This window comes from Temnothorax americanus, unplaced genomic scaffold (genome assembly GCF_048541705.1).
Source record: "Temnothorax americanus isolate GAGA-0224 unplaced genomic scaffold, ASM4854170v1 Scaffold215, whole genome shotgun sequence".
NCBI lineage: Eukaryota > Metazoa > Arthropoda > Insecta > Hymenoptera > Formicidae > Temnothorax > Temnothorax americanus.
The window spans coordinates 18,480-38,598 of NW_027509355.1; the positions used below are offsets into that span (position 1 = coordinate 18,480).

General features: G+C 35.5%; 3 protein-coding genes and 1 long non-coding RNA gene across 6 annotated transcripts; 3 read left to right on the forward strand and 1 right to left on the reverse strand.

The window, feature by feature from the left end:
- Positions 1–4,092: 4,092 nt before the first annotated feature.
- On the reverse strand, positions 4,093–6,282 carry LOC143897985 (uncharacterized). Of its 3 annotated transcripts, none has more exons than XM_077406994.1 (5): positions 5,810–6,282; positions 5,201–5,275; positions 4,837–5,093; positions 4,558–4,717; positions 4,093–4,474 (listed from the first exon to the last, which is right to left on the reverse strand). In XM_077406994.1, exons 1-3 carry the CDS (start codon positions 5,991–5,993, stop codon positions 5,071–5,073), a joined length of 282 nt encoding a protein of 93 aa, XP_077263120.1. In that variant the 5' UTR covers positions 5,994–6,282; the 3' UTR covers positions 4,093–4,474; positions 4,558–4,717; positions 4,837–5,070. The 3 variants fall into 3 exon arrangements, with proteins under 3 accessions (XP_077263120.1, XP_077263118.1, XP_077263119.1); XM_077406992.1 differs by having other exon boundaries at positions 4,098–4,474; positions 5,810–6,219; XM_077406993.1 differs by lacking the exon at positions 5,810–6,282 and adding an exon at positions 5,384–5,515 and having other exon boundaries at positions 4,098–4,474.
- A 121-nt stretch (positions 6,283–6,403) lies between these two features.
- LOC143897986 (uncharacterized) lies at positions 6,404–7,804 on the forward strand. Its single transcript, XM_077406996.1, has 4 exons — positions 6,404–6,869; positions 7,034–7,210; positions 7,432–7,536; positions 7,714–7,804. Exons 1-4 carry the CDS (start codon positions 6,772–6,774, stop codon positions 7,802–7,804), a joined length of 471 nt encoding a protein of 156 aa, XP_077263122.1. The 5' UTR covers positions 6,404–6,771.
- A 4,112-nt stretch (positions 7,805–11,916) lies between these two features.
- LOC143897982 (uncharacterized) lies at positions 11,917–13,441 on the forward strand. The gene is made up of 2 exons (XR_013257068.1): positions 11,917–12,122; positions 12,968–13,441. It is a non-coding gene; the product is annotated as an uncharacterized LOC143897982 (long non-coding RNA).
- Positions 13,442–18,009: 4,568 nt separating this feature from the next.
- LOC143897983 (uncharacterized) lies at positions 18,010–19,611 on the forward strand. Its single transcript, XM_077406990.1, has one exon. It carries the CDS (start codon positions 18,010–18,012, stop codon positions 19,609–19,611), a length of 1,602 nt encoding a protein of 533 aa, XP_077263116.1.
- Positions 19,612–20,119: the final 508 nt, after the last annotated feature.

A 20,119-nucleotide genomic window follows, 5' to 3' on the forward strand; every position in this document is an offset into this window, starting at 1 on the left:
AGTAATCGTTTGTCCCCAAAGTAATCACTTTATATCAAATTTTGTCTTCATAATAATCGACTTGTATATATACACAATATATAATTATTTTAATGTAAAAATGTTAAGATATATATATGTATACAATATATATACATATATATATATATATACATATATATATAAAAGAATTCTTTTTCGAATCTCTGTGCTATCTGGGAGAGGGTAGATTAGAATACAATTCTCCTCATCGAGCTCACGCTGTACGCTGAAACACAAAAAATAATATAATTTATTTTATTGTCAACTTAATTGTATATATATTTGCAATAAAAATTGTCTAATATGATTTTTGTAAATAAAACGTTTTATTTTAATGTAACAATACTGACTGTTGAATATTTAAAAAATTTAATGTTTTACATTAGTCTGTTTATCCCAAAGTTACCAAGAATTAAACTAATACGGAACTTTTAAAATTGCAATTAATTCATAAGAATGACTTTCAATTTTGTAAGTGATAGGGAATGATATATTCAATATATATTATAGACTCAAATAACAATGGGATAGAACTAGGAATTTAACGTATTGTACTCGTTTTTCAACCTTAATTTGGAATAAAATGGAATTTGTTCTATTGTAAATATCGCCGAAATTCAATGAAATTCGATATATACATATTGATTTCCAAATTTGGGATTCAATGGTATTTATTTTATTGTCGGAATAGTCGGAATTCAATGGAGTTCAACACGGACACTTTTCAATCCCTATCCTGGCATTTAATGGTATTCATTTTATTGTCAGAATAGACGGAATTTAATGGAATACAATACGGAAATTTTTAATTCCTAGTTTGGCATTCAATGGTATTCATTTCGTTGACGGAATCAATGGTATTCAATGGAATTCATCACAAAACTTTCCAATCCCTAACCTGGCATTTAGTGGCATTCATTTCGTTAACGGAATCAATGGTATTCAATGGAATTCATGACGAAACTTTCCAATCCCTAACCTGGCATTCAGTGGTATAATATTTTTGTGTCGGAATTGGGTGGGATTCAAAAAAGACAAATTCTTTCCAAAATAAGGAATTCCATGATATTGAAACTATTTCAATCCTTTTTTTGGACACAATGGAATTCGAAAAGTCCTTAATTGAATTCCTGGCAATCCCGTTTTAATTCTTTTCAATCTTTTTTTGTTTGCTGGGCAGGTTTCTCTTAACTGTAATGAAATTAACTAAAACGTTGATATCACGAAACTTCGGTATGAAAGTGACACACATGCAACTCCAACTTAGAAATCATGCACAAAAATTTGTACAATCGAATTACGAATGTATTAATAAGTATCATATATGTATTAATTGTATTATTTGTTCAGAAATTATCATATCATATTTGTTGCAGGATATTATTACATTTATGTAAATTAACAATACGTATATGAAGATTTATATATTTTTTTAGGCCGTTTGTGATCATAGAATGCGATTTACACATATCTATGTTGACAATGTGGGTTCAGTTCATGACTCCAGGGTTTTTCGGTTATTAGCTTTACAGCAATATATCAACAATCCAACTAAATTTCCAAATGATACACATTTAATTGGAGATGCTGCTTATGCTTTACATGAACATCTTTTAGTTCCTTATCCTAATAATGGCCATCTTACACAGCAACAAAAAAATTATAATTTTTGCCATTCTTCTACTAGAATGGTAATAGAAAGAGCATTTGGTTATTTAAAAGGACGCTGGAGAAGTCTACTACATGTCTTGGCAGTCAATGACATAAAGTTTGCTCCTTACCATATATTGGCATGCTGTGTGCTGCACAATATTTGTTTACTTCAGAACGATGAATTGGAGTTGGAAGATCGACTTATTCTAGCCAGAGAACAAGCACAAGTACAAGAGAAGTTATTGAATGTAATAGAAATGCTGCAATAATAAAAAGAAATAACATATGTGCAAATTTGAATAGACACATATAAACAAAATATAAAATATATAAAAATAAGTTCATATAGTATATTAAACATATAAAACATATAGTATATTGAGCACAGAGGGAGAGAGAGAGAGAGAGAGAGAGAGAGAGAGAGAGAGAGAGAGAGAGAGAGAGAGAGTATATTCATATTTGTAATTCTAATAATAAATATGCATGTGTATATGTTATAGTCAAAGCCCGAAATGCAGGCATTCCTAGGATTGACTAGTCAATCCTGGGGAACGACCAAGCGTCTTGGTCAAAGCCCGAAATAAGTTTTGCGTTTCGGCTTTTGACTAGTCAATCCTAGGAATAACTAATACGGCTAGCCAAAGTTAGAAACTAAAGAAAAATCACTTTGGACTTTGACTAGTGAATCCTAGGTGTGGCTTAATTCGGACTGTGTAACTGTTAACAAATAAAATCAAGATTTTTTTTTACTAAATTAAGTTCTTATTGTTAACTTAATGTAGTTTTTTATTTACTTTTTTACTCTTGTACATAGTTTTTTCTCCTTAAGTTTAAAAATGTAGTTTTGGCAAAATATTGGTTTAAAGTGCTTTAAACAGTTAAATACTTTTAAAGCGCGTCATCTAATATATGTAGATTAGTGACGCGTTTTAAACAGTTAAATATTTTTAAAGCGCGTCATTTAACCTATGTATGTAGTATTTAACTGTTTAAAGCGCGTCACTAATTGACATAGGTTAGATGACGCGCTTTAAAAGTATTTAAGTGTTTAAAGCGCGTCACTAAACTAAACAAAACTAAACAAAAAAAATGTATGCGTGAACTATTTCGACATATATATTAGTTATTTCTTCCAATACTCAAAATAGCAGCTATATTTTTTAAACTTTTTTTGATAATAACTTTTTAACAAATAATGATCCCCGACTAAATAAAAAGCTACATTATGTTAATAATAAGAACTTAATTTAGTAAAAAAATCTTGATTTTATTTGTTAACAATCACACAGTCCGAATTAAGCCACACCTAGGATTGACTGGTCAAAGTCCAAAGTAATTTTTCTTTAGTTTCTAACTTTGACCAGCCGTATTAGTTATTCCTAAGATTGACTAGTCAAATGCCGAAGTGATTTTTCTTTAGTTTCTAACTTTAACCAGCCGTATTAGTTATTCCTAGGATTGACTAGTCAAAAGCCGAAACGCAAAACTTATTTCGGGCTTTGACCAAGACGCTTGGTCGTTCCCCAGGATTGACTAGTCAATCCTAGGAATACCTGCGTTTCGGGCTTTGACTATGACATATATATATTTTCATATATTGTGTCTTTTTAGATGATACAGTATTATATATGAAGTAAATTGTACAAGCAAGAGTAACAGTCTTTTTTAAACTGTCACAAGAAGAAATATATTATATGAAGTATTATCCTTAAAAATTGCATTTATACACTATAAATACAGATCTGAAAAGAAAGAAATGGTTTAGACTATCAAAATAATTATGTAGGACATTCAAACTTGCTTGAATGTTAAAACTTTTTCCAGTATTGTCATCAATAATCAACCGTTGGACATAATTATTAATCTAACTAAAATATTTTCAGATCTGTATTTGTAGCTAAATTTTTAGACTTTAGAAAAAACGTTTTTTTTTAATATAAATTTTTAATTTTTTATTATTCTTATCTATAAATTTATATTTAGTTAAAAATAAATGTATATACAGGATTAAGATCCTTAAGTAGGAATTTTAGAATTTTTATATGCATAAAATTAAACATAGGTTTAATAAATAATAGGTTTATACGTTAAAAAGTTTTCTCTCTATACACACCTTTTTATATCAAATATTTTTTTTACCGTTACCAGCTTTTTCAGCATCCGTTTCAGTAACATCAAGAGTGTACATATTTTGACTTTAAGAATCATATAACGAAATTTGTGGCATGTTGTTTTTCAGGATCTTAGGCATATAAAAATTTATATTTTTAGTGTAAGACTAATATATATTAATTCAAAAATATAAAAAAATTAATTTTATTTGTCCATAATTTATTGATATAAAACTTTTTATTGCGAAGATTACAATTAAACAAGTTACAATATGTACTATTATTATGTATCTAAAATATCACAATTTCTTTGATTAAATTATAATAAACTTTAAGAACACAAATTATGATATTATACATATATTATACCTATAATGATATTAGCATCTTAATATCTTAAAAATAAAAACTGTAAGTAAACAAATTGCACTTTTGCAGCCTTTTTGAAAAATAAAAACTTTAAGGCATTTGACTTATACAGTAAAAAAACTATCCCATTGTACCAGTGCAACTTAAAAGAAATGGAATATAATAAAAGTAATAAAGTAATCATTGATATCATTACTGCTGAAGAAATTTTTGTAAAATATCCAGTAGTTTATCTTGTCGTGACATTGCTTCTTCATGCATTTTTTGCCGTGTAGCAGCATTATGTTCAATCATTTTCTCCAACGTGTTATATTTCTTGCCTATATATATAAATATAATAAACATTGATCTTAATAATACATTATTATACAATATAAATAAACATTACATTTCTAACACTTACGTTTAGGAGGTTTGTTTTCAGATGGAAGTGAACTGGATTTTCGAGTTCCACACCCAATATCTTTTATTTCATCATCAGAAGATGCTATAGCTGAACTTCCACTGTCTAATGTAAGAAGTGGTTCCACCCATGGTTTTTTAGTAAACATTTCATCCATAATCTGGAATTACAAAAATGTTGATTAATTACATAATGAAAAACAATTATGATAAATACAACAAATATTCTTAATAAAAATACAAAAAGACATTTCTCACAAAATATAATTATTCTACTTACATCTAAATATCGCCATGCTCGCCTACTACTACCACTTTTAGTATTGTGGTCTTTGATATTTTTATATGTATTTTTTAATCCAGCCAATTTACTTTTACACTGCATGCCAGTTACATTATAGCCACTCGCAATTAATTCGGAAGAAACCAGTTCTCAAAATTTTTTGTGTGTTGTTTTACCACTTTTAAGATGATGTTCGTTATCTGTGTAACTTGTAAGTAGTAAAAGTATTGCTCAGTGTAGCCAACGGAAACTGTCTGTAAATAAAAATACATTTTGTATTTACTTTCAAACTCATTATTTTTTATGTTTTCATTTTTCATAAATATATTTCCAAAATATACATAGCAAAAACCTGTCATACCTTTCTCTTGAGAATCATCTTGTACAGATGCTTGTGTTGTATTTGTGACATTATCTACATCACAAACAGTAGAAGCTGTAACATAAAATTTATGCATGTAAATCTTATAATAACTAAATTTCTATATCAGTTTATAATAATTTAATGTTAACTTAATATTAATTGATATCTATTAATACTCACCAACATTTGCACTAATTATATTTGTAGCAACAGGATTTGGGCAAGATTCAGAAATCTGGATTGGATTCTCTAAAGCCTCAGAAGTTTGAGAATCTACATATTTTTTTAAAAGATAAGTTGCAAATAGCAAATCTGGAAAAAAAAAACAAATTTTATATATATAAAATATCTATTAATTCTCTCAACTACGCCTACTAAACAGTCGCGGTGTAAACTAGACCTTTGACTGTATAAGCATATATGTACATCAGTTTTATATACAATTAATTTATAATTTCTTTTCTTGACTTTCTTTAACCTTAAGTAGGAATTTTGGCATTTTTATATGCATAAAATTAAACATAAGTTAAATAAATAATAGGTTTATAGGTTAGAAAGTTCTCTCTCTACACATATCTACTATTTTATATTAAATATTTTTCTTACCGTTATTAGCTCTTTCAGCATCTGCTTCAGTAACATCAAAAGTGTATATACTTTGACTTTGAGAATCGTATAATGTAATTTGTGGCATGTTGTTCTTCAGTACAAACTTACACAGGTTGCACAACTTTCCCGCGCTTGTAAATATGAATACGGTCAACGTGACGCTACCAATGCTTCGAAGCATAACGCTTCAGCTACACTACCTCTTCGGCAGCAGCGATAGAAGCGAGCTGGCAGCGAAATGTTATGACGTATGTATGACGTCATACCTCTTGCTAGAATGTTTTGAAGTGCTCGATTGACCGCACTCGAAACACTTCAAAACATTTGCAGTGAGACTTTGACCGCACCCATAGACGGCGTTGAAAGTGTCCCCCACTTTTCCAAGAGGGGAGTTTGGACCCCCCTGCTCGCCGGCACGACAGTGGCGGAAACGATGACCTGCCGGGATCACGCCGGTTCCCCGTGCCTGCGCTGTAGCACAGTATATACAGTAGCGCAACTCTCGATTTCAGCGTGTACAAAATTCAACTGCACATGCGCAAGCTAAGTAGATAACCAATCACAGAACTGATCTTCTGTCGCACTTCCTCTCTCTATTTCTTCTATAGCGCTTTTTCTCTTACCTATATAGCGGTTAAAATTGGCGGTAACAGACATCTTACAGAAGTGAAGTGTGCGAGAAATCGAAGTTAGACGTGAAAGATAGAGAAAGTGAGCAGGAGTATTCAGTGTTTAGTATTAAGTGTTCAGTGTTCAGTGTTCAATTACATAAAGAGTGAAAGAAATAAAACTTAAAATTGACAGTTAACCAAGAAAAATTATATTTAGTCTTAGAAAGAATAGTTAATCTGTATATAAATAATATTGTACAGATTTTCTATTTTCTTCCAAAAAGCACTTTTGATCTTAGCTTTGTTGCAGGTGCTGCTTCTTAGAAGACAGGAAAAATATCGAAAAAGATGAATCGTAAATCAAGTTTATGGTGTGTTGCGAAGGAGTGCAACAATAATAGTACGAAGAAAAGACACTTTTTTTTATTTCCTAAGGAACATGATAGGTACAATTTGGTTTTAATTATCATTTTTTAAAGCATGTATATAATTTTATATAGATATATTGAATCTACACACATAATTCAATATTTTCATATTTCCCTAAAATCTATCTATATATATGTACTATATTTTTTATGTTAATAACAAATTGGCATAACATTTTTAGATGGTTGCAATGGATACATGCATCCGGAAGACTCGACTTGCAAGTGATGGGCCCAAAATATGGTCATCGCAACTATCGACTATGCCACTTGCATTTTGAAGAAAAGTGGTACAAAATAGGCCAAAAAAGAGCTTCTCTTTATCCTGATGCTGTACCTACAATATTTTTTGGAAGAGAGTAAGTAATAAATTTTTTATACTGCACATTATTGTTTTTTCTAAATAATATTTAAATTTTTTAATAATGAACAATATTTTATAATACAAAATGATACTATATATTTGAGATAAGATAAAAAACATTTGATAATATAAAATAATAATATACATTTAATAATATAAACAATATTTGATAATGTATGAAATATAATAATACTATCCATAATATAACTTTTACAGCAATACACTTGTGATAACAGCATCAGAAGAACATACACAAGAAAGAAATGATAAGGAAGATGAAGCAGTGATTGAAGTTGTTGAACAACAAGAAGAAACAAACAGGTTCTTCAATCTCTATATATCTAAATAACTTATCTAAATCTCTATCTATCTAAATAACATATTTTTATAATAACAAAAATAGATTTTGCTGTTAAAATATATATATTTTTGCAAAATATATTATATTTTATTTTTCTATCAATGTAGGGTATGAAAAATGTATGTGATATGTTTCAGTAGTATCCAGACGTCAAACGCAACGCTAGCCATGGATAGAAATGCTAAAATTGCTAAAACCGTAAGTTTTTACTTCATTCAACATATGTAGTGTGTGCATTTTAATTATATTGTATTATTTGTAAAGATATACAGTATATGATAGTTATTATTTCAATTTATAAATACACATGCACGCATTGAAATATATTTCAACTTATATTTCTCAGTTTTATATTTTATATTATTTTGTCGTTTTTCTCTTAATTTTTTAAAACAATAAAAATAAATGTAAAAAATAATTATTTACATGATTACATAATATATTCAGTATCTAATTACATTTATTTAGAAGTTTTCAAAATTCTCATGTTATTTGTACTTTATTTTTTTCCTGTACAGGATTGTAAAATTATTAAAAAATTGTTACTTAATTTTTCTCAATAAATTTATATTTTTTCTAGTTTTATAATTTTATTTTATTTTTTTCAATACATGCAATATATATTTCTGTAATGTTATAATATTTCTCTATTGTTTAGAAGCACATCCAGCAGCATGTATTCAGCAGCTGTAAAAGAAACTTCGCGGCAGAAAAAATGGAGAGAACAACGTTTGAAATTAAAAGCAGAAAATAAAATGCTGCGTGAAAGGCTTAGACGGCTTCGAAAGAAAGTTGAGAACCTGGAAAAAAGCAAGACAAAGTCAGGAAGAATCTAAAGAACACGAAATTCTTCGTCAATTAGGCTGTAAGTTACTACCGACTAATTTTGCACAATTATTATCTGCACAAATTGATGCGAAAATTAAAAGCAAACATGGGAGAAGATATAGTCCTGAATTTAAACGGTTTGCTTTAAGCTTATTTTTTTTAAGTCCGCAAAATTATCGAGAACTTAGAAAACAGTTTGCATTACCTTCCATTCGTGGTCTACATTCATTCACGCACACATGGCAAATTAAACCCGGCATAAACAAAAAAATTTTTGACGCTTTATCTGTAAAATTAAATTCATTACCGCCTTTAGAACGTCATTGTATATTGTGCATCGATGAAATGAGTTTAAAAGCTCATTTATTTTATAATCTTTCACAAGATGAAATTTGAAAATACAGGCAACGAGAGATCAGCGAAACCTGCAAAAAATGCTTTTGTTGTTATGGCACGCAGCATTGCAGGTGATTGGAAACTTCCAGTTTGCTTTTGTTTTGTTGAAACAACATGTAGAGCAGATATATTAAAACCTATTATATTTGACATTATACGTAAATTACATAATTGTGGTGCTACCGTGCATGCTTTAATTTCGGATATGGGGTCTAATTTCATGCAGCTGTCTCGTGAATTGGGCATTTCAATAAACAATTCAGTTTTTTTAGTTGACGATTTAGAAATATTGTACATATTTGATACTCCCCATTTAATGAAAAGAACACGCAATAATTTATACAAACATCGTATAGAATTTGAAATGGACAAAGTTGCTTTATGGACTCATATTGTCGATTTTTATAACATAGATAGTAAGCAATGGATTAAAACCGCTCCGAAACTATCTAAAAATCATATTAAACCTACCAGTTTTCAAAAAATGAAAGTCAAATATGCCGTTCAAATTTTTAGTAATCGCGTAGCTGCAGGCATGTGTACTCAGATGTCCTCTGGCTTTCTTTCAAGTGAAGCAGTAGGAACAATAGATTTCATCGATCATTTTGACAAATTATTTGATATTTTAAATTCCTCTGCAATAAATAACCCTAAAGAATATGGAAAAGTATTTACAGGAAGCGAAAAACAAATTAATTTCTTAGAACAAATGATAAATTTTATGAAAAATATAAAAGTAATTAATTAAAAAGGTTCACGAGTTAGAGTTAATTGTTTTGAATGTTGGCAAATAACAATTAAAAGTATAATGCTACTTTGGAATAAATTAAAATGTTATGATTTTCCATATCTTCGCACACGAAGAATAAATCAAGACTGTATTGAAAATTTTTTTGGTTCCATTAGACAACAAGGCGGTAATTGCTTAAATCCGACACCAATACAGTTTACTCACGCTTTTAAAAAATTATTCAGTATGAAACTTTTACAACATACAGATACGCAAAATTGTGCTGTAGATACAGATGAAATGTTAAATTTAATTGGAGAATCATGTTCGAGTCCTTCATCATCTTTTGCGTTCATTCCATCTTCGGCGACGCGTCCAATTTTAGACATCCCCAATCATGACTATTACAATATGGATCTGCCAGAAGAAAATGCGTTTAGATATGTATGCGGGTATTTAATTAAGAAATGTTTACAAATACATACATGTGAAGCGTGTACAACTTAGCTTAATGAAAACAAGACTGTCATAGATGATACTAGTTTATATTGTTCTTTTCGAGCTTTTACTACCACAGAAGAAAATCAATTTGGAAATTTGAACGTAGCAAGTCATAATTTTTGTTTTTATATACATGAATTAGAAAAAATATTTGTCATTACTTTTGAAAGTAATTGTTTCCAAAAAAATATAGGTAAATATTTATTTGAACTTGCACAAGCCGTACCTTTTGAAGCACCATGTCCAAATTTTCCAACAGTTTATTTAATAAAACTATTTATGCGCATGTGTGTGTGTGTGTGTGCGTATTTACTATACTTTGTCTCAACATAATAAAGCATCCAAAAATGTTGATAAAAAAGTCACTAAAAAAAATAGAAAACTTCTTAATATTTTACATTTATAATTCTTTTCTTTTCTGACTTATTCTTTACTTCTTTGTTTGCATGCAGTCTTATTTTCACTATAATATGCGTATTATTATGAAATTCGGCTAATTAGTAGTCAAATGATGGATTATCTTTTATAACTTATTATTATTTCCCGTTTGTTCTTTAGGTTTGCGATTTATATATTCTATGAAATCATACAGGGTTAATTATTATAGAAAATTTTTCTTTTCTCTCGCTTTCTCTTTGGCTCGTACCGAGGTGGATCAAGTAGCTGAGGTACAGACAAATGATTGAGAGTTAGGAGAGAAGAAATAAAGATATATTCCAATATATATTTATATGCATGTATGTCCATACAGTACAATGTACTTTTTCCCAAGTTTGTGTTTTGTGTGTGTGTCATATATCTACATGCATATGTTTCTTGTTTCGTCTTTTAGGCTTAAGGTTTATATTGAAATTAACTGTCATATACCATTTTTTATAACTATATGTATTTTGTATGTGTGTGTGTGCGTCGTCATATACATATATCTACATGCACGGGTTTATTGTTTCGTCTCAGGCTTAAGGTTTCTTGAAATTAACTCATAACATTTTTTGTAACTGTGTACTTTGTATGTGTATGTGTGTGTCATTTATATAGCTATATGCATGGATTTATTGTTTCATCTTTTAGATTTAATGTTTCTTGAAATTAACTGTCATGTAAAACTTTTTATATATAACTATGTACTTTGTGCGCGTCTCATACATCCATATGCATGTGTTTATTGTTTCGTCTTTTAGGTTTAAAGTTTCTTAAAGTTGATTGTTACATACAATTTGTTATATGCACACAATATACCCCACCAGCACGCGAACGACGGGCGAACGTTTGGAGAACGATTTCTCGTTTGGATCGCGCGTAATCTTCCGCCCTCCGAACCAACCGAACGAAAATCGCCGAGCCGCGCGAAGATGCTCGAGCGAAGGTCGTCTCGCACGCCGCCCGAACGTTGCGAGATTGTTCGGAATGACCGAATGATTCGATCGCGAGTTAACAGTGATTGTGCATGAAGAGTTACCGAATTCACAGAACTTCGATTAAAACTTTCTTTTTTTTCTTTGAAACCAGTGTCAAGGTAAGTATAATAAGTATATATTACACGGTTTGAGCAATAAAAGGAAGATTTTTAAATGTACGTGTGACGGTCGGCGCGCGCCAAACTAATTATTAATTGCATGCACAAAGGCAGATGAGAAAATTTGGTTTTTATTTCAGTTTTTAGCTCACGCACATAATATCTTTTCGAATTTCAGTGTCTTTTCAGTACTCTTCTTCTGATAATTGTGTTTGAAAAATAGCGCGCTCGCGAAGCTACGCCGGATAGCAACAGCGAAAGCGACGCGGCGAGGGGGGCCGAGCCCGATCGTGTTTTGTCTTACCGGTCGGCGCTCGCGACACGATTCTCGTAGCGACGCGTTAAATTGCGTAGTTGATCGAAGCACGCGGAAGTGACAACACGCGAGATATATTTCGGCGTTGCCTCATTACACCTGCGATAGAGCGAAGTGCAATTCTCGCGCCCGTTATATAGAGGAAGAGAGGGTGCGCGGGTTTCCTCTCCGTACGAGATATCCAGGAGAAAGGACATTCCATCCCTTGCCGTCATCGTCCTTGACGATCCTTGACAATAACTACGAACGCTAAGTATCTGTACGTGTTATTTTCTATGCAATATCGGACAAGCTTGTACCACGCAATTGTAAGCTCGATCTTTATCGACATCATTCGGATGAGTCGGTTTCGCGACAGATGCGATCCTATTCGGTATGCATTCTATCGGGCCCGCGATGGCCATGACTGATGTGTAATATTGCGTTAGTGCAATTATTCCGTTTGATTGAATGATTTCGTATGTTCTATCGTGACCGATACATCTCGCCGCCTCGACGCGATTCGAGATCTTTACAGTTGTTTACATTTTTTTCGTCGCAGTCTCGCCTTTGATTTGAGTTACCCCCTCGTCGCGTCAATTATTATATTGTGATCTACCATTACGCTTATCCGTGGGTATTTTCCGATTCACGCATGATGCGCATGATGCATCATTTATCCTTGTTGTACACCGAATGTTAAACATGCGCATCATGCGTGAATCGGAAAATACCCTGTATTCGATTCCCGATTACTCTATAACATTATTCGAGCTAACAGCCTTGCGCTAATTCATTTGCCTGATATTACTCGTACTTTATTCACTTGGTGTTATATTACTCGCAACATATCTTTGGTGGATTTATTGGCATTACATTACTTGCATATTGTTTTACATCACTTTCTTGCGCCATGTTATTCTCATTATTTTATAAACTTCTATAACTTTTATGATATTTTGTGATTGACAATTATATTTTGAATATCACCCCACCGGACCCGAGCTGTTGTCATTTGACTGAGATAACAAAATCCCTGACATCCGTGCACCTGAATCAGATCCTAACTGTCTACTTTTGTACATTTTAAACAGATTGTTTATAATTTTTATGCTTTATTTGCAGGTTATTGCGAGGTTATTGCGAGAGGTTATTGCGAGGTTAATAAAATCAGTGAAGAACGCAGTGAAGGATTGTCGCACAATCTGTAACAAAAGAAAGATCTTTAGTAAGAATCATTTTCTTTCAATTTTACTGAAATTTTTTTTTGTCGCAACTTTTCCTTCGATATCTAAAATAGTCTACATAATATTTTACTCAACATTTTTGTTTATATTTTTTTCTAAATATATAATATTTTGATCACAGTGTGCACAAAAACATTTCTTTAAATGTTAAAATTTATAATTTTTCTTAAATTTTTTATTTGGAAGCCTATTCACAATGTGATTTCTGCCCAGTGCTCTGAATGTCAACGTGAAGAAATTCAAGCAAGCGCGGGTAAACGGCGGGAGTAACTATGACTCTCTTAAGGTAGCCAAATGCCTCGTCATCTAATTAGTGACGCGCATGAATGGATTAACGAGATTCCCACTGTCCCTATCTACTATAAGGGTAGTTGGACTCCCGCTACGAATGGATGTGATTGTGAGTGAGAGCGAGTATGTTAAAGCAGCAGTGGTGGTGAATGATCCCAGTCTCGATGTGTTGTGTGTAAGGGAGTGCTCGGATGAGTATGGCGTGTGTGTATGGCTGAAGGGAGACTTCGGCGAGATGTATGTGGTGTCCGTGTACTGCCGGTTCGGTGAGGACATCGAGCCGTACCTGGCGTACATGGACAGGGTGCGAATGGTAACCAGAGGAAAGCGTGTGCTGGTGGGTATGGATGCGAATGCCGTCTCTCCCTTATGGTACAGTAAGGGTAGGGGCGGCAGTAGAGAAAGCGAAATGCGTGGCAGAATGCTTGAGGAGTGGATTGTCGCGAATGGTATGATTGTGTTGAATGAGCCGAGCGAGAGTTACACGTTTAGCGGACCCAATGGGGAAAGCGACATCGATGTGACTCTCGTAAGCGATGCGCTTGGGGGGTGCCGGTACGAATGGGGAGTCAAGAGCGATTGGGGTATCAGCGACCATAATGTGTTGCTGATACGTATGACCTATGGTGAGAAAGCTGAGCGGATGGAAGGTATGCGTAGATGGGTGTGTAAAGACGTGGACTGGGAGGGTTACATGAGCGATCTAGCGGAGTATGCGTCGGAGGATGCTGTGAATGTGATGGATGACTGCGACGCGGATAGCTTGGCAGAGCGCGTCACAACATGGATCTTGAGGGCGAATGATAATAGAATGAAAAGGCGAGTGTGTGGGGTTGCGAGAAAGCTTGTGTGGTGGACGAATGAGCTTGAGCGCATGAAGAAGGATGTGAGGAAGCGTAGGCGTGCCTACCAGCGAATGAGAGGGAGAGATCGAAGTCGAGTGGAAGGATGTTTGAACGTGTACAAACGTGCTCTTAGAGAGTACAAGAGAGCGATATGGAGAGTGAAAGAGGAGAACTGGAGACAGTTCGTGAGTGACAAGGGAAATCGGGATCCGTGGGGTGATGTGTATAAAGTGTGCATGGGTAAGTACGGACGTGATAGACTGAGTGCTATGAAAGTGGGTGACAGGACAACGAGTACGTGGGAAGAGAGTGCGAATGTGCTGCTAGATCGCTTCTTCCCAGACACGGGAATGGAAGATGTACGATTGGCAGAGAGAGAGATGACTGAAAGAACGTTCGAGTGGAATGAAGTGGATGTGGCTGTGAGAGCGATGAAAGTGGGTAAGGCACCCGGGTTGGATGGAATTACTGCGGAAATGGTGCGTGCCGTTTGGCGCGCAATTCCGGGATGGCTGAAGAGAGTGTATGATGTGTGTCTGAGTACCAACTGCTTTCCAAAGGTGTGGAAGAAAGCGAGAGTGGTTGTACTGTTGAAGTCCCCAGAGAAAGTGCGGTCGGACCCCGGGTCTTACAGACCGATCAGCCTGTTGTCTGTGCTTGGGAAAGTGTTGGAGCGAATGATGGTGAATAGGCTGGAGCGATTGATGAGTGGGAGAATGTGTGAGGCACAACACGGGTTTGTGAAGAGACGTTCGACCGATAGTGCGTGGAATAGCGTGCGTGAGTGCGTGAATGGATCCGAGTACAAGTATGTGTTGGGAATCTTTGTGGACTTCCAGGGTGCATTCGACAACCTGGAATGGCCATGTGTGATTGAGAAACTGTGTGAGGAAGAATGTGAAGAGATTGGGTTGTGGAGAAGTTATTTTGATGAAAGATGGGCATGTATGATAGGAATGAATGAAGAAGTGTGGAAGAGAGTGCTGCGGGGCGCACCGCAGGGGTCCATCGGTGGCCCAGAAATCTGGGTCCTACAGATGGATAAGCTCCTGTGGGAACTCCGCAGACATGGATGTATGGCGACGGCGTATGCCGATGATCTGTTCGTGCCTGTCGAAGGACAGAGCCGGGCAGATCTGGAGAGAAAGGGGAACGAGTGGATGAGGATAGTGAGTGAATGGGGTGCGAATGTCGGTGTGAAAGTGTCAGAGAGCAAAACTGTGATGATGCTCCTGAAAGGGAATATGTCGGAAGCGAGACACCCGAGCGTTAGTGTGAATGGGAAGCATGTGAGGTGTGTGAAGTGTGTGAGATATTTGGGTGTGTGGATGGGCGAGCGAATGAGTTTTAAGCCGCACCTGGAGCGTATGAGACAAAAGTGTGTGAGTGTAGTAGGTAACTTGAGACGTGTGATGAGGAGCGAATGGGGATTGCGAAAGAGTGCATGGCGTGTGATCTATAAGGGTTTGTTTGCTGCATGTGTTATGTATGGTGCGAGCGTGTGGTACGAAGCCATGGAGTACAAATATGCGCGAGTGGCAATTAATAGGTGCCAAAGAGTGGCGATGAGTGCCTGTTTGAGTGTCTGTAGAACGGTCTCCACGGAGGCCATGCAGGTATTGATGGGTGGTCTTCCGTGGGACCTGGAGTGCGTGAAAAGAGGTATGACTGTGAGAATTAAGAATGGCTGGAGATTGGGTGAAAGAGGTGTTGTGAGCGAAGAAGAAGTGAGAGTGAGAGACGTGGATGAGAGTTTGGAACTGCTGAATGTTAGATTGTATGAAAGATGGCAGAATGAATGGGATAACGGTGCGAAAGGACGAGTGACGCATGGCTTCATACGGGATGTGAGGTTTGCCGAGGCTTGCCCGGGGTTTGAGCCGAGCCTATGGCTCGGCTATATCCTGACGGGTCACGGCAGTTTGAATGAGTTTCTGCATAAAAGGGGATTGTCTGAGACGGAAAGTTGTGCGTGTGGTGCTGAGTGCGAGGATTGGAAGCATGTGATGGTTGAGTGTGAAAAGTACGAGGATGTTAGAAACCTGGACGAATGGGGAGTCAGAGTGAGTGAGGATGGAAGAGTGGACGTGAGCGAGGTACTGGAGCGAAAGGGAAGATACGAGAGTTTGAGCAGGTTTGCGGCTTGTGTGTTTCAGCGAAGAATGAACGAGAATGCGTGAGACGTGTGAATGTGGCTTACCGGGGCCGGGTCTGCAGGAGACTCAACCGGGAGTGGCCTCGGCTGCGAAGATCCGACCAGTGATCTAGACTGGTACCACGGGGACCGGCCGCCCAAGGAGCTTGCTCCTGCCGGTCGCGGGTAGGACCATCGTGGTGGCAGTGGTTCAGCCAAATGCTGGCTAGGATACCCGAGTTCACGAACTTGGGTGTCCGACGGGTGAGCTTGCGTCCCCACAGCTCGGGTGCCAGCCTGCTTAGCTGGTAGAGCGTGGATAGTCGCTCGCCCCGACCAGTGGGTTGCCGCGGGATCCTGTAATCCTGCGGTAAAACTGGTAGTATCGACCTCGGTCGGTACGCGCTGATTGGGCGTATCCCAATCCCGCGCCCATGGGGGACGTGTGGATGAGGCTCCACGAGCAGGTGCCGCACGTAAAATCAAATGACAGATTCTGTCCCTATCTACTATCTAGCGAAACCACTGCCAAGGGAACGGGCTTGGAAAAATTAGCGGGGAAAGAAGACCCTGTTGAGCTTGACTCTATTCTTTCACACATGGATCTAAAATTATGATCTGTTTTGATATATGGATTTAGTCAATTATTTAGTATATTATTTTATATGTGTAATTAACCCCTCTGCGGCAATGAGTAAATGTAAATTTTCTGCGTAAAACAGGGTCTAATGACTCGATGATAATACACTGTTTCATTATGTAAAAATGTACTATTTTTGATCGTTTTTGTTTTAGCTTGCGTTATTTCTCTGAAATAGCGGCACAGGTGAATATTTGAATGAATTAGATTGCTGTACTATGGAAGGTATGAATATTATTTCTTTTTAAAGACAATCATATTTGTTTGGAATCAAATAATGTTACTTTTAGAATTAAATAACGTTACTTATTAATATGTTCTCATACATTTTAAAAGCAAACCAATTTTCTTTGGACTGGTATTTGAATATTTTGTTACTTTATAAGAGATACAACTGTTTTTGAGATCAATGTTCATATTTTACTTTGTTTTATTTAATGTGGATGGAATCAGTTGCTGGCGTTAGACTCCCTTTTTCTACTTTCCTTAACTATTACAATCTTATTTTGTTGATTTTACAAATTTTTTCATATTTTAGCTCATACTTTAAACATTATAAAATGTACTACAGCTCTATCTTACTTTAAGTTTATTTAATTGTTTTCTTCCAGCTTGCTTAGTTTGTGCATCTCTTATCTGAAGCTGAGCCCGTGCTCTAGGTGTAAAACTAATTCGAATGTGATAAAATTGAGTTCTAATTGTATGTAAATATGAGCAATTTACAGGGGAGACTTGTAGGTTTGAAGCAGATTAGACGGCAGGTTAAATTTGAATCTTCAGCAGTGTTTGCTGGAATCACTGAGAGTGATTTGCAGTTTTTAAATGAAGAAATAGATTTATCAACTTCTTTTCATTTTCCAGAAGATGACTTACTTTCAGGAAACTTAATTAATGATAAAGATAACCAACAGAATAACCTAAATATTTCCAACCAACAGGATAATTCAAATAATTGAGACGAGCTTTGTTTGTCAAATTATGGGCTAAGCAATGCTGAAAATAATGACGATATGCAAATTGACAATATTAATGAAGAGGGCGTGATTTGTGTCAGGCATAATTTGTTTGATAGAAGCAGCAGCTCTGAAACTTCCAGCTCTAGCACAAATGAGGAGAGTGATGCAGAGGATCAGACCGAGACTATGGCTCAGAAACTGCGCTTATGGAATGTGCAGTACAACATAACGTTAGATGCATGTAGAGCATTGCTGAAAATCCTCCACCCTTTACATCCTGAATTGCCTTTAGATCTAAGAACACTTAATTGCACTCCCAGGGAAACAGTAGTTCAAAATCTAAAAAATGGCTCCTATGTCCATGTTGGTTTGATAGATGGATTACAGAAACGTATAAGGAAAAGTGGCTTAAAAATTGATGGCAATATGCGTATAGGAATAGATACAAATATTGATGGGATAAATATGTCAAAGAGTACAATTACAGATGTCTGGCCAATATTATGTCGTTCTTTGGACTTAAAGGATAGCAGGCCATTTGTGATAGGGTTTTTTGTTGGCACTGGCAAACCTGACCCTCTTGAGGACTACCTGCATTCATTTGTAGAGGAGTATTTACAGATATTAAATGACGGCTTGACTGTTGGTAAAGATAAGTATGACATTTATATTAGATGTTTTATATGTGATGCACCTGCTAGACAATATGTGAAATGTATTGCGGGGCATACATCTTATAACGGTTGTGAAAAGTGTAGGCAATCAGGGGATTACAATTTTAACAGAATATGCTATGCTACCAGAATTATTGGGCACAGATCAGACGAGGACTTTATCCATCAGTCCGATCCAGAACATCATGATGGGGTTTCACCTCTCCTAAAAATAAATTTAAAAATGGTTTCTCAGTTTGTTCTTGATCCATTCCATTTAGTTCTTGAAGGTGTAGTAAAAAGGTTCTTAAAGTTTGTTTTAAAGGGCACGAAATCAGGAATGCGAGTAAGAGGTGGAAGCGTTCTTGAGATTTCTCGGAGACTGGTAGAGTTGCGAAAACACATTCCAGTGGAATTTGCCCGCAAACCAGTTGGATTGGAGCAATTAGGAAAATGGAAGGGAACCCAGTTGAGGTTTTTCCTGCTCTATGCAGGGTGTGTAGTATTGAAAGATATTGTGGATGATACCTTCTACAAATTATTTTTAATGCTCCAAATAGCAATTATGATATTTTCTGTACAGAAATTTATTGATGATGAAAATTATTTTTCATTTGCCAAAGATCTTATAACTCAGTTTGTCATCTTATCTTCTAGTAAAAGGGTATTTGAAGAGAAGTTTTGTGTGTACAATGTTCACGGATTGTTGCATCTCCCTGAGGATGTGGAAAGGTATGGAGAAATCTCAAGTATAAGTGCGTTCCCGTTTGAAAGTTATTTAGGAATATTCAAACAGATGTTAAGATCTCCAACCAAGCCAACCCAACAACTGTTGCGTAGGCTAGCTGAAAGAAATTTTTTGACTGATGTTTCTCAGAGAGCAGCTGATTTCCAGTCTCATCTGAAACCTAAGAATGCTGTGCACGGCACCAACAATTATAAGACATTAACATCATCTCTGTTCACTTTAAGTTCAGTTCACAAGCGAGATAGCTATTTCTAGTATGAAGGAGGTGTTGCCTCTGTGCGCTCTATTCAAAAGTTTAGTTATTTTGGAATTTATAATCTGGGTGATATGAAGTGGACTCAAACAAATGTTGTCATCCCAGTTGATGTAGTGACAACCAAGTATGTTGTTCTACCTTACAAGAATGATAATATTGCCATCCCACTACTGCATTCATTTTAAATAAAGTCACAGATTATGTTACCTCTCTCTCTCTCTCTCTCTCTCTCTCTCTCTCTCTCTCTCTCTCTCCCTCCCTCTCTTTCTCTCTCTCTCTCTAGTATGAAGGGGGCTCTTTGTAAGTATCGGTGTGTCACGCTGTATTCTTGCTCCTGCTTTGAGTTGATCTGTTTTTCTGCCGTGAGTTGCCTCCGGGCCTTTTTGTTGCAGATTTGAACAAGGCTTTTGTTGCTTGTCACGCGCCTTATTCGCTTTCTTGGAGTTCGCCACATAATTCTGAGTTTTTTCGTGGCGAGCTTCATTACTCATCCTAACCTTGTTCTTG

Coding starts and splice junctions, on each gene's coding strand:
- LOC143897985 (XM_077406992.1), bottom strand. CDS start 4,941: ATGCAGTGTAAAAGTAAATTGGCTGGATTAAAAAATACATATAAAAAT. Junction 4,718..4,836: donor GAGCATGGCGATATTTAGAT/GTAAGTAGAATA, acceptor TTGTAATTCCAG/ATTATGGATGAAATGTTTAC. Junction 4,475..4,557: donor TGAAAACAAACCTCCTAAAC/GTAAGTGTTAGA, acceptor TTATATATATAG/GCAAGAAATATAACACGTTG.
- LOC143897986 (XM_077406996.1), top strand. CDS start 6,772: ATGAATCGTAAATCAAGTTTATGGTGTGTTGCGAAGGAGTGCAACAAT. Junction 7,211..7,431: donor ACAATATTTTTTGGAAGAGA/GTAAGTAATAAA, acceptor TAACTTTTACAG/CAATACACTTGTGATAACAG. Junction 7,537..7,713: donor CAACAAGAAGAAACAAACAG/GTTCTTCAATCT, acceptor GATATGTTTCAG/TAGTATCCAGACGTCAAACG.
- LOC143897983 (XM_077406990.1), top strand. CDS start 18,010: ATGCAAATTGACAATATTAATGAAGAGGGCGTGATTTGTGTCAGGCAT.